Genomic DNA, 21815 nt, shown 5'->3' on the forward strand with positions numbered 1-21815 from the left:
GCTCTACAATCTAAACCCAGTGCTGGATTCACTGAAACACTGCTGATTACTCCTCTACAACGTCCCTCATGTTGCTGGTGTGTGTGCGTGTGTGTGTGTGTGTGTGTGCGCGTGCGTGCGTGTGCGTGATAGGGGAGCAGGATCTACTCTTCTCTTCGTGCTGTGTATGGGAGACATCATAGCAGCTAGTCTCCTGCTCCTCACATTTGTACTTATGTACACACCTAAAACGACAGCTATGCTTTAAGGAACAAAGTTGTTCAGGATTAGTGCTACGTAGGTAAAATTAATCTGTGCAATTTAAAGGGGTTACCAGGTTCAGTATTTTTTTTTTTTTTCAAATACCCTTTTAGGCCATTCTAAATTAATAGGGGGAGGTCCTCCATTCAGGACCCTCATTTATAAGCCAAAGAGGAGATTGGCTACAAAAAGTGTATCTCACTCTGGAGGACCCTGCACTTCCATGTATAACAGCCCATGGAATACAATGAAAACTGTGTAATGCACCATTTTCCCTGTGGTGGCGCTGCAGGGACGTTGAACGCTTGCTGCCAGGTTCTCCCACAAATCACAGCTGATCACTGGGGTTCCCAGCAGTGGAACATACTGTGATCAGCTTATCATCAGAGACCCTTCTAACAAAAAAAGGATTTCCATAGCCGCGAACTCCTTTAACCCCTTCCTGACATCCGCTGTATATATGCGGCGGGGGCCGGTGGGGGAAGTATGAAGCGGGTTCACAGCCTGAGCCCACTCCATATGTTTAGCGTGTTGACTGTATAAAACAGCCGACACTTCACTGCAAGGAGCCAAATCCTGCTCCAGCAAGATCCCGCTCGTGGATCCCCTTAGATTCTGCAATCAATAGTGACCGAGGCATCTAAGCTGTTAGAAAGTGATAGTGGTATGATGTTCCATAGTGGCCCTGCGACGCGAACGCAGGGTGTCGGTGGTTGTCATGGCAGCCTAGGGGCCTAATGAAGAGCCCCAGGTCTGCCATCTTTGTACTCCTATTAAGGCAGGGAGCCTCTAAAAATCCCAATTTACTGCAATACGTTAGTATTGCAGTATATTGTGAAAGCGATCCGACAATCGCTGGTTCAAGTCCCGTAGGGGGACAGTTAAACAAAATAATAAATTATTATTTTTAAGATCACTGCTTGCAGTCAGTGAATGTAGAGAAACTGAAAACCCTTTCTGACTTAATCCTGATTATGCAGCTGTCAGATTGTTTCAATATATCATGGTAGGTAAGAGCTCTCAGCCTAAAATACAGGCAATAGAAAGATTTGTGCTACTGCCATGTGTGCAGGATGTGGCCAGGGTTAGTTTTTCTGCCTCTGAATGCAAACAATGAATGTTTTCATTCACTGACCATAAGCAGAGATCTTGGTTAAGGTACATATACACTAAATGAGGCGGACCTTCCGACAACTTTCATAAGCAATCTTTTTTGTTACTGTAGTTGCGAGATTATCGGCATGAGGGATTATTATAGGACGAATCGGTCAAAATACCCAACCATCAATGGTGGGATTTAGTGGGATGTATTCGTCCCTTTGTATTACATATAGTAGTTGATAGTAAACAGAAGGCTGATATCTAGTAGTCAGTTTTTGCCATCGTCAGCGACTTATTTCCACCCATCATCCTGCATACAGACAAAAATGAATAAAGCAGAATGAGTTGTTGTGCTGCATTGTTCGTGCCTGAGGGATAGATTTACCCCCCCCCCCCCCCCCTCCTGCTGCAGTGAACATTATGTTAGTTGTCCACACAGGGTGATCTATACTTGTCTGCCTCAAATTTATCATTAAAGATGAGAAATGATAATAAGTAGCTGCTTAGACTGAGATCCGGCAACATAATAACAGTAAAACGCCATCCATCACCAGACAGACCCCCTTAAAGGCATTGTACAGGTTTTGCAAAATATGTCTGTTTTCTCCCATAAACATCGCCACATCTGTCTACGGATTTTGTTTAGTATTGCAGCTCAGCTCCATAAAGGTGAAAAGGGCAGAGCTGCAATACCTCACACAACCTGTACACAGGTGTGGCGCTGTTTCTGCAGTGGTATTTTTCTAATCATGTACAACCCCTTTAAATTAAATGTCAAACTAAAATGAGGTGAGATCTATAGCAAATGCACCATCTCAGCCAGTCAGAAATGTCAAGAGGGTAACTCCCTGCCCCCGCAGAATTGTACAAAGAAGATCCTTCAAATGAATGTGAATGTCCCCCCTGTACACCCCTGACTGAGGGGTTTCAGGGGTGTGAATATTTATTACTAGTCTGTACTGTTATTAGGGTGTGAATATCTATTCATACTTTGCACAGACTATGGGGGTGTGAATATTTATCTCTACTCTGTACTTTATACCTCTCAACCCTCCCGGATCCAGCGGGACAGTCCCGTATTCCAGGCGCTGTCCTGGGCAACCGGTGGTATGTACGGGTTTAAACTGTATCTGCGTCCAGGATGCGGATACAGTTGAACCCAATGGTGGAGCAGGGAGCCGTCAGCTCTACGCTCCACCATTTTTTATGCAACGCCGGCTGTGAGTGGCTCTTCTCAGACTGGCATGGTACAGTGATGTCATCACACCTGTTTGCATGAGCAACAACCTGCACAGACCGGAGGAGCAGAGGGATCTTCTCCACTCGTCGTGGGTATGGGGATAGGTGAGTATTTACCTTATTATTTTTACTATGCACTAGGGTGCATTAAACTGTGTGGGGAGCACTATAGGGGCTTTAGACTATGTGGGAGAGATATAGGGGCATTATACTGCATTGGAGCAGCTATGGGGCATTATACTGTGTGAAGGGCAGCTATAGGGGCATTATACTGTGTGGGGGCACTTTAGGGGCATTATACAGTGCTGGGGTAGCTATGAGGGCATTATACTGCGTGGGGGCACTATAGGGGGCATTATACAGTGCTGGGGCAGCTATGAGGGCATTATACTGTGTGGGGCAGCTATGGGGCATTATTCTGTATGGGGCAGCTATGAAGGCATTATACTTTGTGGGGGGCACTATGGGGGCATTATATTGTGTAATAGGCCCTATGGGGGCAATATACTGTACAATGGGCACTATGGGGGCATTATACTGTGTGTGTGGGTAGCTATGGGGGCATTATACTGTGTGGGGGAAGATATAGGGGCATTATACTGTGCGGGGGTAGCTATGGGGCATTATACTGTGTAGGGGCACTATAGGGGCATTATACTGTGGGGGCAGCTATAGGGGCATTATACTGTGTGGGGGCACTATAGGGGGCATTATACAGTGCTGGGGCAGCTATGAGGGCATTATACTGTGTGGGGGCACTATAGGGGCATTATACTGTGGGGGCAGCTATAGGGGCATGATACTGTGTTGGGGCAGCTATGGCGGCATTATACTGTGGGGGCAACTATGGGGCATTATACTGCGTGGGCAGCACTATAGGGGCATTATACTGTGTGAGGGGAACTATAGGGCATTATACTGTGTGAGGGGAACTATAGGGCATTATACTGTGTGAGGGGCACTGTAGGGGCATTATACTGTGTGAGGGGAACTATAGGGCATTATACTGTGTGAGGGGAACTATAGGGCATTATACTGTGTGAGGGGCACTGTAGGGGCATTATACTGTGTGAGGGGAACTATAGGGCATTATACTGTGTGAGGGGCACTGTAGGGGCATTATACTGTGTGAGGGGAACTATAGGGCATTATACTGTGTGCTGAGCGACTATGGTGCATAATACTGTGTGGGCTGAATAGTGTGAATATTCCGTACTGGTCGGGATGGGGGGGGTGGTTGAATATCTATATATACTATGTACTATTTACTGGGGTATGAATATCGATGTGTAGTCTGTACAAGCTATACGAGTATCTATGTTTATTCTGTATCATCTGGGGGGGGGGGGGTGAATACTTACGCCTTCTTTGTTTTGTGTATAATTTATCTATTTTCCCAACAGCGATGAAAATTAATGAAACGGAGTTCACAGTACAAATTATTTTGCTTAAGAAGCACAGATGTTCAGGAAATGAGGGATCAAAATAAATGCATTTTTGGGACCGGTCCTGCATTTTAAATATAAGATGATCAGCGAAAAAGTTCTCGAAGTAGCACGAAGAAATCGAAACAGAAAAATAAGATAAAATACAGGAAATGTGTCACATATCAGCGTGGGGCAAGAAAACTCCAAAATTCACACCTCCCCCTCCCCCAATCATCCCCTAAATAAGTAAAAAAACACTGTAATATACTAATTGTCCTTCATTCCCTACTGCTCCAGAGTTATGATCATGATACAATAACATGGTGTTATGTCATGTGACCATGGCAGCCAATCACGGCCAGCCATGGTTTTGATTCATAGTGTGGCGACCAATCGCATGATTATGGGTAATATGTCAAAACCCTGGATCGGCCTGTGTGAGAAGGACCTAAAACAAGTCTGTGTAGCATGGAGAGGCAGTCTGTTGCGCAGCAGATAGAACTTCCTGTGACCATTTTTGTGCATGTAGCTACCTGTGTTCAAATGGTGGTCACCAATCCAGGAAGTCAAGTGGTTGCTAGGCGACATGAAGTACAACAGTTTACAGAATACAGTAAACGAGGAGCTGCAAGTAAAGAAATAATGTGTTTTTCGGACTACAAGACGCAATAAAAAATATTGCTAAATAATTTGTGCTTCTCATAGTCCATAGTCCAAGGCGCCACGTGGCACAAGACCTCTATGATTGCTGCCGTGGTCTGTTAGATCTGTGCAGCGCATGAAGACAGGACACAGCGCTGGAACCTGAGGGGGTGAGTAACACACCAGAAATTAACCCCTTCTCATCACTTCTTCTACTCGATACCACCAGGAACTAAATATTAACCCCTCTTCTACCCTAGACCACCAGGGAATAAAATCTTATCATCACCTCTTCTACTATAGACAACCAACTATTAACCCCTTTCTTCTACCCTAGACCACCAGGTAAATAAATATTAACCCCCTCTCATGCCATAGACAACTAAGTATGAACCCCCTCTTCTACCATAGACCACCAGGGAATAATATATTGGTACCCACTTTTGGCTGGGACCCCCCCCCCCCACTACCGTACTTAGCTCCAATTTGTGTGACGTATGTCAATGTTATTCGTAGCTAGATGGCGGTGCTCAGCTCCATTCGAAAAATAAGTTCCTGCAACATTAAAAACAACGATAATTGTGCAGGCGGGGGAGGGGTGGACTCAAGGTATCCTGGTGCGGTGATCCGCTGAGGCACGACTATGGCCGCAGATGGTGGGTCATGTGACCCGACCCGTCCATCAGTGGCCATCAGAGACGTAGCTAGGAGTTTAGAATAGAGGGGTGAAACACATCTGAGTAGGCCCCCCACACAGTATAATGACCCCTTAGTGGTCCCTACACAGTATAATGCCCCCATAGCTGCCCCCACACATTATAATGCCCCCATAGCTGCCCCCACACATTATAATGCCCCTATAGCTGCCCCACACAGTATAATGCCCCTATATAGCTTCCCCACACAGTATAATGTCCCTATAGCTGCTCCACACAGTACAATGTCCCTATAGCTTCCCCACACAGTACAATGTCCCTATAGCTGCCCCAACACAATATAATGCCCCTATAGCTGCCCCAACACAATATAATGCCCCTATAGCTGCCCCACACAGTATAATGCCCCCATAGCTGCCCCAACACAATATAATGCCCCCATAGCTGCCCCAACACAATATAATGCCCCTATAGCTTCCCCACACAGTATAATGTCCCTATAGCTGCCCCACACAGTACAATGTCCCTATAGCTGCCCCAACACAATATAATGCCCCTATAGCTGCCCCAACACAATATAATGCCCCTATAGCTGCCCCACACAGTATAATGCCCCTATAGCTGCCCCAACACAATATAATGCCCCTATAGCTGCCCCAACACAATATAATGCCCCTATAGCTGCCCCAACACAATATAATGCCCCTATAGCTGCCCCAACACAATATAATGCCCCCATAGCTGCCCCAACACAATATAATGCCCCTATAGCTTCCCCACACAGTATAATGTCCCTATAGCTGCCCCACACAGTACAATGTCCCTATAGCTGCCCCAACACAATATAATGCCCCTATAGCTGCCCCAACACAATATAATGCCCCTATAGCTGCCCCACACAGTATAATGCCCCTATAGCTGCCCCACACAGTATAATGCCCCTATAGCTGTCCCAACACAATATAATGCCCCTATAGCTGCCCCACACAGTATAATGCCCCTATAGCTGCCCCACACAGTATAATGCCCCTATAGCTGCCCAACACAATATAATGCCCCTATAGCTGCCCCAACACAATATAATGCCCCTATAGCTGCCCCACACAGTATAATGCCCCCATAGCTGCCCCAACACAATATAATGCCCCTATAGCTTCCCCACACAGTATAATGTCCCTATAGCTGCCCCACACAGTACAATGTCCCTATAGCTGCCCCAACACAATATAATGCCCCTATAGCTGCCCCAACACAATATAATGCCCCTATAGCTGCCCCACACAGTATAATGCCCCTATAGCTGCCCCAATACAATATAATGCCCCTATAGCTGTCCCAACACAATATAATGCCCCTATAGCTGCCCGCTCACAGTACAATGTCCCAACAGCTAACCCTATTCAGTATATTGGCCCATATCAGCCCCCCATACCCAGTAAAATGCCCCATAGTGCCTAATAGAAAAATAATAAAATAATTGCCTATCCCCATTTCACACAACGAGTGGAGGATCCTTCTCTTCTTTTGGTCTGTGTTATAAGTGACTTGGTGCAGACAGGCGCGATGACATCACTACATAGTGAATAATGGAGCAAGGACGCAGATACAGTTGGAACCGGGACCTGGGAGTGACTCGCGACCCCCCACAGGTCTTCACACGACTCCCCAGGGGGTCGCGACCCACAGTTTGGGAAACCCTGCCCTAAACCAGATATTAACCCCTCTCTTCTACCCTAGACCACCAGGGAATAAAATATTAACCCCTCTTATACCATAGACAACCAGGTATTAGCTCCCTCTTCTACCCTGGACCCGAGGTGTAGCTATCGAGGGTGCAGAGGTAGCAGTTTGCATTGAGGCCTAGTTTTTCTGAGAGGGTGAAGGGCCTCTAGGCCACATAATAGACCAGTATTATAAATGGTACATGGAAGGTGGGGGGCCCTATTACAGATTCTGGGGGGCCCAGGATTTTCAAGTTACACCTCTGACCTAGATCATCATTGAATAAAATGTGAACCCCCTCTTCAGCCAAACATTACTCCAGACCACCAGGGAAACAAATATGAGGCCATTCTTCTATCCTAGCCACCTCCCTAACCACCAGAGCTAGTGCCATTTGTTTTGTTTTTTTCGTTGTCTAAGCAAAGGGGTGTCCTATAGTCGGAAAAATCTGGTAAATGTAAATTCTACAAATGTACGTAATACTAGTCCCACTGCGGGCACGCGAGTCCTGGTAATGAAGCAAGTCCAGGGAGAAGCGACATTACGTGTACTCTCTTATTGGACACTGTACGTCTCCTCCATGACAACACAAGTCTCTGCAGTGACTAATTAATAATCCTGCCATCATTTCAGAATGGACACATTTGCTCCGTGACGACGCGTTGCCCCGCTTCCCCTCTGAGAACACGGCGGCATGTATAAATAGGCGCTGATGTTCTGTGCAGTGTAATTGCATAGAAAGAATTATAGGAGACAAATGGCTGGTTGCGTAGGTGTGAAGTATATACAGGGAGGTGGTGCAAAAAAGAAAAAAGGAAAAAAGAAAAAAATGCAGAATAAAATAAAAAAAATAAAAAAAGAATTACGGCGCCATCTGCTGACAGAAACCTGAAATTACAGGCTGGATATTATAACAGCTGGATATTATACTATATCACACAATGTTTTAGATTACCCCCCTCCCCTTGCTCTCGGGATATGTGATGGATGTGAGATATGAAGAAAAAAACTGAAGTGGGCATGAGGCCTTAGTCGTAGCTCGCCTTTCCTTTATCCGGGGCAAGGATCGGGTTCACTGCCCTAGCCCTGTATCTAGATACCCTGGACAAGGCGGCGTAACCTGTCACCACTCCCCCCGGAGGCACTTACCCCGCCAGGTCCCCCCCAGCTATTCCCGCTAGTATTAAAGGGTATTTTCCTTCTATAGTTAGCAACCATCGGCACTCCAGCTGTTATGAAACTACAATTCCCAGCATGCCTTGACAGCCAAAGGTTTTATTACTCCATCCAAAAGATGTCAGGGCATGCTGGGAATTGTAGTTTTAAGGCAACTGGAGTGCCAAAGTTGGCTAATCTAACCTCTCGGTATGTTATTTTGGGACGTGTGAGTGAACAGGAGGAACCTCATGGGAAGAACATGCAAATTTCATGCAGATGTTACCCTATAATGAACATACATTAACCCCTTGGAGTCTGCAATTTGTAGATTTGTATAATTATATAGATGCAAATCACCATCCACATCAATGTCCCCACCTATACACATATCCGCATTTGAACATTGATGTGGGTGATTGTTTGAATCTATATTATAGGGGAAATGTATATTAATAAGCGCAATGGAAATGTGGAAACGTCCCATATCAGGCCTGCAGATTCCAGTTCTTCTTTTTCATACGCCCTTTGGAAAACTCAAGCAGTGACCTGGTTGGTTGCTACAGGCAGCTGCTCCGTTTTTTCCTTGTGGAAGTTTTAGATAAATCTCCCTCTCTTCTTCTATTACAAGGATGAAAAAGCACCGACAGGAAGAGTTGTCATGGGGGACAATCGAAAAAATGGAGTGAAGCAGACATTCAATATTAAAAAAAAATGTCTTGTAATCAGAATATGGTGAAATTCATCCCCAATGTTAATATGTCACAGGATGACCTTCCCTTTCACGGATCTCACGCGGCTGTTGGGTATTTCTAATAAGCGTGATTCAGGGGTGCGTCACGTGCGGTTCTTACCGTAGGGTACGGGTGCGAGCAGAACACGGTGTACTTGCGGATAATGCCGTTTAGTTTCAAGGGAGGGAGCCAGGACACGTAGACTATGGAGGCGGAGGCGGCGGCAGCTTTAACTCCAGCTGTGGGACCTGGAACTGGAATGGAGAATCGTGTGAGGATGAGGATCACTGTCCCTGCAGGTCCACAGTATATAGTCATATATTTATTCACAGTGCACGCCTTCTGGGAGACATGACGCAGGTCTAGATTAAAAAACAAGCAAATCTATCATAATTTTGGCGGGTTGGCGCAATTTATGAAGTATGACCATTACGCAACTGGGTTATAACGCTAAAAGTCAATGACGATCCATGGTCTGCATGATCAACATATAGCTGAGCGGATAACATTGAGACACTGGCGCCCTCTGGTGGTCAGTGCTGGTAATGTCACTGGTGCTATAGTATGGCATTTGCTAGCTGCATTTGAAGTCAATAGAAAAACATATGCAGCAAGCGCCCTCTAGTGGCCAGGAAACTTACCTGGGTCAAATATTGCAGTGGTCATGATGTGTGAACAAGGAGCTAAAGGCAACAGATCAATTTTGGCATCGCTATGAATTCATGGGGTACATTATATCTCATAGTGGGGGGCCATGGATCTCCTTGGGGTCATGTAAGCAAACAAGTAAGAGGAAAGCGTCCAATAGGTCATGAGGTCCTTCTCTTGTACAAGGGATGGGATTGGAGGAGGCAATCACCTGTAGACCCTTCTGTCCAAAGATGGTCGGTGTGGTGGCCCTCAATTATCCAGCCCGGCTAAAGTTAAATAATGGGGGTCCAAGTTTTATATAAATAAAGGGGTTGTCCATAACGGAAAAAAAAATGTTTGCTTTCTTCCAGAAATAGCGCCACATCCGTCCACAGGTTGTGTCTGGTATTGTATTGCTCCAACAGAGGTGAGTTGCTATACCAGACACAACCTGAGGACAGGTGTGGCGCTGTTTCTAGAAGAAAGCAGCCATTTTTTTTTTCCAATCCTGGACAAACACTTTAAGTAATATTCCTTGTAATTCATTTCCTTACGGTTTAAGATTTCTGCTTGCTGTCAGTAAATGGAAACATAGTCTGGAAACCTGTCCCGATCATCAACTGACGCAGATGCATAACTCTGACGCACTGGAATGAGCCCTGCGCCTGTGTCAGCAGGACGTGATCATGATGAGCCTGTTTTCATTCATTGACAGCAAGCAGAAATACTGACAATGCTTAGAACTTTTCATGAAACACTGGAATCCCTTTAAAGGGCTACATTTACAAATGACACCTACATCGGGACCATAGAGGTCACTGTAAATGGTATCTGTCATGTGACTCCTGCTATGGGCCACGTCCGTCCTCTGCATTGTTCTTATAAATAACCCTGAATATGTTCTGGTTAGTCGCAGACTATTGCACCGTTGTGAAACTTCTAATGCTCGGCTGCAGGCTGATATATACTAATTGCTCAGCCGTATGAGCAGGGACTGACCTTCTGCTGAACATGAAAGAATTGGTTTTTCCATCACTTTGCGGCTCTTACCATCCTCTTTGGTTCTGACGAATATCTGCTCGCTGCGGACCCCGTCGCCGGCCCGTGTGAACGCCAGCACCTGGATACTGTAGTTGGTATACTTCTCCAGTCCATCCAGCTCCAGTAATGGTTGTGTTGTTGTAACATTTTTGATTTCACCAAGTTCTGGAAGAAAGAGATACAACAATGCGGTGACACGGTTCAGATACTTGTGGACTACCCTGTATAGGGCTGGGGCTACAGGGGGATATTTAGTGTGCGATGTTCTGCAGAGGTGTGCAGGGGGAAATCTCACGTCCCACTGAAATGCATTGGAAGTGTTGTATGAGCTCGGAAAAATGATCCAAAATATTTATCAAAACAGCGCCACCCTTGTCTATGGGTGAGTGTGGTATTGCAGCTCAGACCCAATCCCTCAAATGTTGGTGGAGCTCTGTAATTTTATATGTAATTTTATAGCGCTGTTCCTTTATATATAATTTTATAGCGCTGTTCCTTTATATATAATTTTATAACGCTGTTCCTTTTATATATAATTTTATAGCACTGTTCCTTTATATATAATTTTATAGCGCTGTTATTTTATATGTAATTTTATAGCGCTGTTCTTTTATATATAATTTTATAGCGCTGTTATTTTTCTCTTATTGGATATTAAAAGGTTTTACCTACATTTAATATTCATAGTATAATAATTTGATGATGGGTCTAAAAGTTGGGATTCCCGCTGATGCCGGTAAAGTGTGTGCGCGGTCAGCCGTACCTGCTGGAGAATTGGCCACGTGTGGAATCATCTCCATTACAGTCTAGGGGAGACTCCGAAACCGCCGAGTTAGCTCAACTGTTTCCATATATTAATTTACTATAATGGAGGGTGACCCTGTATGTGCCGCCATATCATTACCGGGAATCGGGGAACCGCACCTGATTAGTGGAATCAGATATTTATGACAAATCAAAGTAATATGCCGTAAATGTTAATTGTAGGAAACCCTCCCTAAATTGAATGTACCCCTTTATCATCAAGATGTTTATAAGTCCTACATTCTGTACTGATTACTTTCTTACTATATCTATATAGCAGTCGGAGCTCTGTTTTTCTGACACAGAGCTCCATAAAGTTACCGTTAACATTTTTGCCACCTGCAGTCCCCACTAGAGGGAGCTAATGTATAACAGAATGCAATAAGCTCCCTCTAGTGGTGGCTGCAGAAATCCCCGAATTCTATCATTTAACTGTATCAGCTAAACTGTTATATAGATATATTATGAAATTTAATAGGCACAGAATGATGGACCAAAAAATGTATGTTCAAGGGGGGACATTCACTTTAAGGCTATGTTCACATAGGGCAGGTACGCTGCGTAAAAGCACACATCATATCCGCCCTGGTCACCGCAGGGAACTCCAGATAAAAAAACGCACCAAATTGCGGTGACGTTTTTCGGCTGGAATATCCGTTGCGGAAAACTGCACGTAATTAAAAAAAAAAAAAAAAAAAAGCATACTTACTCGTAGCCATGGTGACGCGTCCCTCTGCCGCCCGGCAGCCCGGCCTCCTGGGATGACGTTTCATCTCATGTGACCGTTGCAGCTTGTGATTGGCTGCAGTGGTCACATGTGATGAAACCTCATCCCAGGAGGCCGGCTTGGACGAAAAAGCACAGAATTCTGGGTAAGTATAAGATTTATTTTTTTCCCGAGTTGCGATTTTTGCGATGGAATGACAGCTTTTACTGCCGCAAAAATCACAACATCTGCTATTTGTAGCGGGTTCTACCTCCCATTGAATTCGCAACAAATAAGCACAAACACCGCAGGTAAATTTCTGAGCGTTTTTTTCCGCTTATCATTTACGCAGAGTGTGGATGACATTTGCTCAAGTCTACACCACTCTGCTGCTACTGTATTGTACCCCATGCACATGACCGTAAAAAATCTCCGTAATAGCGGACCGCAATACGGTCCACAATACGGTCAAAAATTACGGACCCGTTCCGCTTTATTGGCCGCGGACGCCTTTCCGTATCGCTATGGAAGGGTCTGTGCCATGAATTATGGAGCATGTCCTACTTTTCGTATTTTACGGGCCGTGCTCCCACTACGGGCACGGCCGTGTGCATGAGGCCTAATGCTGCAGATTTTCCGCGACTAAATCCATTGCGGAAAATCCGCAGTGTTTACGCTACTTGTGAACCCGGGCTTAGGCTCAATCTACAATACAAACTCCCCCCCCCCCCCCACTTACCTCCGTCTAGAAGATTTGCCCAGAAGATAACCCTGAACCCCTGGAGGATGCCATTGAGGGCTTCTTTGGAAGGGGTCGACCAAGAGATGGTTATTGTCTCCGGCGAAGTTGCAGCTGCCTGGACATTCTCTGGGGGGCGGCTGGGAACTGAAATGACAAGACATCAGATGAGTGTTACCGGCATCGCAACCACCAACCACGGAGCCAATCAGAGGCGGAAACTGAAGCTTCTGGGCCCCAATGTATAATCTGTACCAGAGCCCCCACCTACTATGTGCCATGTATAATACAGGTGTAACCTATGGGCCCCTTAGGCACTAGGTGCGACTACTAACTCTGCACCCCCTATGGCTGCACCCCTGGATCTAATATTCCAATATTTCATCTACCCTGGTGAGGACAAGCAATTGTGGGGTTAAAAGTGATAAATAAGTCACTGCCTTTGGGTAATGTTAATCTTTTAGTGATTGGTTTTGCTTCGTTTTAACTTTGCTCCGTTGGGATAAAGCTTTAATCAGCGACTCCAGCTTAGCTGCATTGTCTATTGGGGTCTGAGGTAGTCTGAAATCCTCCTCCTCTTATCAGACGCTCAGATTGCTGCTGCTCTGCCTCTTCCTCATACTTTACGCTGCAGCTCTGCTTGTTCAGATTGACTGCTGTGTCTAAACACAAGCCCACCGGGAAGTCAGTACATGGAGAGCTGATTTCCCCTGTTTATAGTGGATGTAAAAAACATAATGAAGATAATGCACATCCGGATTTAAAGTACAGCTTCACATTTTAACATCATTTACAGCCTAATATGGAAGTCTCAGAGGCTCCTCCCATCAGTCTATGTGCGGTAGTCACCTGACAATCTTGTTTCTCATTGGTGGTTTCGTTTTTGGTAGTGTATAATCATTCTACCCTTGTTGTAATAGGAATTGGATCTCCGCAGGCTCATTTCCTACTGATTATGTTCATATATAAATTAGCCAATCAAAACAATCTTAGCTGCAGTGTAAAGCATGGAGTAGATTAAAATTTGCATACAGTGGGGCCAAAATATAAAAGTGCTACATTTTTAGACTGGGTATTACCAGCATCATGAGCAGGAGCTTGTGGCTCACAAAGGGGAACACAACATAATTAAATGAAATGTTCCTCCATGACTCTTCCGGGCAGAAACTGAAAAATCTGACTATTATTCCAGGGATTTTCTATTTTCTTTATTTTTCTAAATAAGGCTTTATCATTGAATAATACAAAAATCTGCAACTTTCTAATATACTTTCTGTTCCAGTTTGTCACAATTTTCTATACACCTGCTTGCTGTCATTGAATAGGAACATTTTTGTTCACATTCAGAAGCTTAAAACCTCTATAGACCGAATACTATTCACAGCTGAGGGTTTGATACAACTAAATCCTGTCTAGATAATCCTCTTTGAGTTAAACAGTCCGGGCTCCAAATTTTACCTGCACTGATACATTGTAACAAACTATCAAGACAGGTGATAGATTTGTGCTGCTGATGTATTTACCTCACAGAGCATTGTCTAGACTGCATAGAACTGTAGCAAACCCTCAGCTGTGAGACGTATTAGGTCTGTACAGAACTTCAGCCATTGGATGTAAACAAGAATGTTCCCGTTCACTGACAGCAAGAAGATATGTTGGAAATAATAAGTAATTGAAATAGAAATTATATTATAAAGTTGCTGAACTTTTTAATATACAATGATTATGCCTTAGTTACATAAAACTGGAAAACCGATTTATCCCCACCCAAAAAAGCAAAATCATTATTCCTGCCGGTTCTTGCTATGCTAAGACCTATTGTTGAGTGCGGCCGGGCAGGACATGAGGGTCTTACCATCCTCTAGCGTGGTGGTGATGATTTCCTGAGACGATGGCCCTGTCCCGGCCCGGTTACACGCCTGTACCACTACTCCATACTGGGTGAATTTTTTAAGATTATCCAGAGTATACACCTCGCTGTCCCCCGTGGTGTCCACAGTGATTATATTAAACTGGTAATTGCCTCCAGTGCTGTACTCCCGGAAGCCGATCTGGTAACCACGGATGATTCCATTCTGCAGGTGCTTTTTGGGGGCCTTAATAATGAAAAAAGTAAAAAATTAAAGCTATACCCATAAAAACTACAATTAAATTACCAAATTAAGGTCTGTAAAGGTTCTCGAGCAAATCAATTTCCTTCTCTCTACATGATGCTCAAATAATACCGCCATTCAGTACTCAAATAATACCACCATATAGTGCCCAAATACCGCCATATAGTGCTCAAATACCAACATACAGTGCTCAAATACCAACATACAGTGCTCAAATAATGCCGCCATACAGTGCTCAAATAATACCGCCATATAATACTCAAATAATACTCAAATACCGCCATACAGAGCTCAAATAATACCGCCATACAGAGCTCAAATAATACCGCCATACAGAGCTCAAATAATACCGCCATACAGTGCTCAAATAATACCGCCATACAGTGCTCAAATAATACCGCCATATAATACTCAAATAATACCGCCATACAGTGCTCATATAATACCGCCATATAATACTCAAATAATACCACCATACAGTGCTCAAATAATACCGCCATACAGTGCTCAAATAATACCGCCATACAGTGCTCAAATAATACAGTCATACAGTGCTTAAATAATACTGTCATATAATGCTCAAATAATTCCGCAATACAGTGCTCAAATAATACCGCCATATAGTGCTCAAATAATACAGCCATACAGTGCTTAAATAATACTGTCATATAATGCTCAAATAATTCCACAATACAGTGCTCAAATAATACCGCCATACAGTGCTCAAATAATACCGCCATACAGTGCTCAAATAATACCGCCATACAGTGCTCAAATAATACAGCCATATAGTGCTCAAATAATACCGCCACACACTGCTCAAATAATACCGCCATATAGTGCTCAAATAATACCACCATACAGTGCTCAAATACCAACATACAGTGCTCAAATACCTCCATACAGTGCTCAAATAATACCGCCATATAGTGCTCAAATAATACCACCATACAGTGCTCAAATAATACCGCCATACAGTGCTCAAATAATACCGCCATACAGTGCTCAAATAATACCGCCATATAGTGCAGAAATAATACAGCCATACAGTGCTTAAATAATACTGTCATATAATGCTCAAATAATACCGCAATACAGTGCCCAAATAATTCCGCAATACAGTGCTCAAATAATTCCGCCATACAGTGCTCAAATAATACCGCAATACAGTGCTCAAATAATACCGCAATACAGTGCTCAAATAATACCGCAATACAGTGCTCAAATAATACCGCCATACAGTGCTCAAATACAGCCATATAGTGAAAAATAATACCTCCATACAGTGCTCAAATAATACCGCCATACTGTGCTCAAATAATACAGCCATATAGTGCTCAAATAATACCTCCATACAATGCTCAAATAATACCGCCATACTGTGCTCAAATAATACCGCCACACATTGCTCAAATAATACCGCCATATAGTGCTCAAATAATATCACCATACAGTGCTCAAATACCAACATACAGTGCTCAAATACCTCCATACAGTGCTCAAATAATACCGCCATATAGTGCTCAAATAATACCACCATACAGTGCTCAAATAATACCACCATACAGTGCTCAAATAATACCGCCATACAGTGCTCAAATAATACCGCCATACAGTGCTCAAATAATACCGCCATACAGTGCTCAAATAATACCGCCATATAGTGCTCAAATAATACAGCCATACAGTGCTTAAATAATACTGTCATATAATGCCCAAATAATTCCGCAATACAGTGCCCAAATAATTCCGCAATACAGTGCCCAAATAATTCCGCAATACAGTGCTCAAATAATACCGCAATACAGTGCTCAAATAATACCGCAATACAGTGCTCAAATAATACAGCCATATAGTGAAAAATAATACCTCCATACAGTGCTCAAATAATACCGCCATACACTGCTCAAATAATACCGCCATATAGTGCTCAAATAATACCGCCATACAGCGCACAAATAATACCACCATACAGTGCTCAAATAATACCAACATACAGTGCTCAAATACCTCCATACAGTGCTCAAATAATACTCAAATACCGCCATACAGTGCTCAAATAATACCGTCATACAGTGCTCAAATAATACCGCCATACAGTGCTCAAATAATACCGCCATACAGTGCTCAAATAATACCGCCATATAATACTCAAATAATACCGCCATACAGTGCTCAAATAATACCGCCATACAATACTCAAATACTCAAATAATACCGCCATACAGTGCTCAAATAATACCGCCATACAGTGCTCAAATAATACAGCCATACAGTGCTTAAATAATACTGTCATATAATGCTCAAATAATTCCGCAATACAGTGCCCAAATAATACCGCCATATAGTGCTCAAATAATACAGCCATACAGTGCTTAAATAATACTGTCATATAATGCTCAAATAATTCCGCAATACAGTGCTCAAATAATACCGCCATACAGTGCTCAAATAATACCGCCATACAGTGCTCAAATAATACCGCCATACAGTGCTCAAATAATACAGCCATACAGTGCTCAAATAATACCGCCATATAGTGCTCAAATAATACCGCCATATAGTGCAGAAATAATACAGCCATACAGTGCTCAAATAATACCGCAATACAGTGCTCAAATAATACCGCCATACAGTGCTCAAATACCAACATACAGTGCTCAAATACCTCCATACAGTGCTCAAATAATACCGCCATATAGTGCTCAAATAATACCTCCATACAGTGCTCAAATAATACCACCATACAGTGCTCAAATACCAACATACAGTGCTCACATACCTCCATACAGTGCTCAAATAATACCGCCATATAGTGCTCAAATAATACCACCATACAGTGCTCAAATAATACCGCCATACAGTGCTCAAATAATACTGCCATACAGTGCTCAAATAATACCGACATATAGTGCAGAAATAATACAGCCATACAGTGCTTAAATAATACTGTCATATAATGCTCAAACAATACCGCAATACAGTGCCCAAATAATTCCGCAATACAGTGCTCAAATAATTCCGCCATACAGTGCTCAAATAATACCGCAATACAGTGCTCAAATAATACCGCAATACAGTGCTCAAATAATACCGCCATACAGTGCTCAAATAATACAGCCATATAGTGAAAAATAATACCTCCATACAGTGCTCAAATAATACCGCCATACTGTGCTCAAATAATACCGCCACACACTGCTCAAATAATACCGCAATACAGTGCTCAAATAATACCGCAATACAGTGCTCAAATAATACCGCCATACAGTGCTCAAATAATACAGCCATATAGTGCTCAAATAATACCTCCATACAATGCTCAAATAATACCGCCATACTGTGCTCAAATAATACCGCCACACACTGCTCAAATAATACCCCCATACAGTGCTCAAATAATACCGCAATACAATGCTCAAATAATACCGCCATACTGTGCTCAAATAATACCGCCACACATTGCTCAAATAATACCGCCATATAGTGCTCAAATAATATCACCATACAGTGCTCAAATACCAACATACAGTGCTCAAATACCTCCATACAGTGCTCAAATAATACCGCCATATAGTGCTCAAATAATACCACCATACAGTGCTCAAATAATACCACCATACAGTGCTCAAATAATACCGCCATACAGTGCTCAAATAATACCGCCATACAGTGCTCAAATAATACCGCCATATAGTGCTCAAATAATACAGCCATACAGTGCTTAAATAATACTGTCATATAATGCTCAAATAATACCGCAATACAGTGCCCAAATAATTCCGCAATACAGTGCCCAAATAATTCCGCAATACAGTGCTCAAATAATACCGCAATACAGTGCTCAAATAATACCGCAATACAGTGCTCAAATAATACCGCCATACAGTGCTCAAATAATACAGCCATATAGTGAAAAATAATACCTCCATACAGTGCTCAAATAATACCGCCATACACTGCTCAAATAATACCGCCATATAGTGCTCAAATAATACCGCCATACAGCGCACAAATAATACCACCATACAGTGCTCAAATAATACCAACATACAGTGCTCAAATAATACCAACATACAGTGCTCAAATACCTCCATACAGTGCTCAAATAATACCACCATACAGTGCTCAAATAATACCAACATACAGTGCTCAAATACCGCCATACAGTGCTCAAATAATACCATATAGTGCTCAAATAATACCAACATACAGTGCTCAAATAATACCTCAATATAGTGCTGAGAGATTGAAATGGGGATCCTGAACAAAGGACCCCCCTCTATTAACTCTGAATTCTCATATATGGTGTATGAAAATTGGTTTTCTAAACCAGACAATCCCTTTAAGAATCTGACTACAGGAAACATTTGATCTTATTACTTATATAATGGCACAAGCTCCTGGTGCCCGCGCTCTTAATTCCCTAATAGGGTGTATGGAAATGTGTTTTACAAACTGGAGAAGCCCTTTAGGGATTATAACGGAGCTCATGGCCTTGAGAACTTCATCAGGTGCTAAAAAGCAGTGGCCCTCGCTCTGGTGGACTCCGGTCATAGAAACTTCCCCAGCAAAATCATTTCTTTGCCGGGGGTCTCGGGAACCAGATTTGCAGTGATCAGAATTAAGGAGATTGTCTTGGATGACACAACCCCTTAAAGTCCTCGAGACCAGAACAAAAATTTACTTTTTGGAATGTCATATTTTAAAAATGGAAATTTTTTACGCATACCCTACTTTTTTTTTTTTTGTGGTGGGACAGAGGGGCCTTAGGCCCTGTTCACACACAGCTTTTTTTGCAGGCAGAAAAGATTTTGCCGGTACTTTCTTTCCCGCATTTTTCGGCCACGGCCATTAAGCGCCGTGGGCAAAAAAACACAGCGAAAACCGCTTTCTCTGCCTCCCATTGATGTCAATAAAGGTCAGAGATCGAGAAAGAGCATGTCGCATTTTTTTCCCCGCTGGCGTTTTTTCCCACAGGAATCAATGGGAGGCGATTTCGGCCATTTTTTAACATGGTTTCCGCATCAAAAACAGCGCCAAAAAACTCTGTGTGAACTAGGCCTTATTGTACCAAATTGGGTAAGAGTCGTTATTACTGTCCTAAAGTTACACAGGAAAAAAGTAAACCAGACAAACAGAAGCTGCGCCAAATTTATCGCAATGGTGTACGCTGTATAATATATTTTGCGTATCTTGTTAGACGCATTTCACTTCCTTGCCAAAAAAATAGCACGCACCGTTAATAAATGTGGTGCAATTTGCGACTCCTTTTAGCCACACCCCTTTCTAAAAATCTTTTCAAAAGTGTCTAGGAAGGTGCAAAAAGTCTAAAACACATAATATATTTGGAGCACGGCATGTATGCCACTTTTTTGGCGCAATTTATGCCGGAATTCTGGCGCATTGTGCGTAGTCCTATCTTTACATCTAGGTAAAAATGGGCAAAAATTGTAAAAAAAAATTCTTGTTTTTTTTTCACTTCACTGTAAAGTTGTCGTCTCAACCAATAAAATGAACTGCACGCATTAACCCTTCAATTTTCCTGTCTATAGCGATGCCACGAGTATGCGCTGTGATCACGGTGTGACTCACCTTCCAGGTAACCCTGATACTCTGCGAGGACACTGGATCGAGCTGGACCTCCTGAGGGGGGCCGTCAGGTGCTGGAAAAAAAAAAGCAAGAACCCCCTTTATTACGCAGTCACACCGACAATTTGCAGGTTTAACGCTCAACACTATGAAAAAAAAATCGTCATTAATTTCTATAAGTTTCTGAATAATTATATTGAGTGTCATGTACATAATATACCGACAGTGTAGTGATGCCGTCTCTTCTTTTTAAGTTGTCTGTGAACTTCCTCAACACACCACTAGGTGGCAGCGCAGACTGATAAAAATTTCACATGTAACGACTACGTTCAATTTTATGTACCTAATTTTTCCAAAATAATTTTTTCAAAATATTTTTCCTGCACTCTCCTTTGGTAAGGCGAGGTACTAAGTTGACCATAAGAGGTGTACACACATTAGGTTTCACAATGGGGTCATGGACGATTAGGCTCCCGAACGACCAAAGTTCTGATATTTTCTCTATTGACGCGGTTGTTTGACTGTAAAAAAAGCCTGGCTGCTTCATTGCAAAAACAGCGCCACACTAGTACATAGGCTGTGTGTGGAATTGCAACATTCACTTAAATGGGGCTGAGCTGCAATACCACACACAGTCTACAGACTAGAGTGGCGCTGTTTATGGAACGAAGGGCGCATGTACTTAATAATAAATGAAATTATAGTAATACATTTCTTGCATTTTTTAGGTGTCAGAACAGGATGAGAGAAGATCAGGATATCATGGTGAACTTTATTTGAATTTTATTTTTTTAAAGGAGTTTTTAAGTTTTATTCAAATAAAACCTAATCGTGGTAAAATAAAATGTTCTGAACGTTTCTAATATACTTTGTGTTTCAGTTTCTCACCATTATCAACATTTCTGCTTGCTGTCAGTGAACGGGAAATTCACTGACAGTCTGAACGGCCCCATTCAACAAAAAACGCACGTAATTGACCACATGCGATTTTCAAATGCAGCAAAACCGCGTCAACGATGCACCGTGTGGCCTTACACTAATACATCAGCAGCACAAATCTCTCTCCTGCCCTGATAGTTTGTTACAATGTATCAGTGCAGATAAAATGTATTAGTGTAGAGTTCAGACGGTTTCACTTTTCACCTCCCCGTACATGTGCAGCAAGTAATGGGCAGCGCTGCACAAACCCTGGGGCACTTTAAAAAAAAATTCTACCTTCCTCCGTTATTTAGATATCGGTGTTGTTATATTTGGCGCCCGATATTTATATAAC

At 42.9% G+C, this 21815-nt stretch overlaps 1 protein-coding gene across 3 annotated transcripts in view; it reads right to left on the bottom strand.

The window, feature by feature from the left end:
- DSCAM (DS cell adhesion molecule) overlaps positions 1 to 21815 on the bottom strand; it is a 425426-nt gene that overhangs the window by 123905 nt on the left and 279706 nt on the right. For all 3 annotated transcript variants that reach the window (XM_075854624.1, XM_075854623.1, XM_075854625.1), the window contains exons 16-20: positions 20546 to 20616; positions 14692 to 14932; positions 12837 to 12983; positions 10597 to 10752; positions 9037 to 9170 (exon numbers count right to left, since the gene is read on the bottom strand). In XM_075854624.1, coding sequence (XP_075710739.1) covers positions 9037 to 9170; positions 10597 to 10752; positions 12837 to 12983; positions 14692 to 14932; positions 20546 to 20616 — 749 coding nt within the window. The remainder of the gene's footprint in view (positions 1 to 9036; positions 9171 to 10596; positions 10753 to 12836; positions 12984 to 14691; positions 14933 to 20545; positions 20617 to 21815) is intronic.

The sequence above is a fragment of the Rhinoderma darwinii genome, chromosome 2 (assembly GCF_050947455.1).
Source record: "Rhinoderma darwinii isolate aRhiDar2 chromosome 2, aRhiDar2.hap1, whole genome shotgun sequence".
NCBI classification, from domain to species: domain Eukaryota; kingdom Metazoa; phylum Chordata; class Amphibia; order Anura; family Rhinodermatidae; genus Rhinoderma; species Rhinoderma darwinii.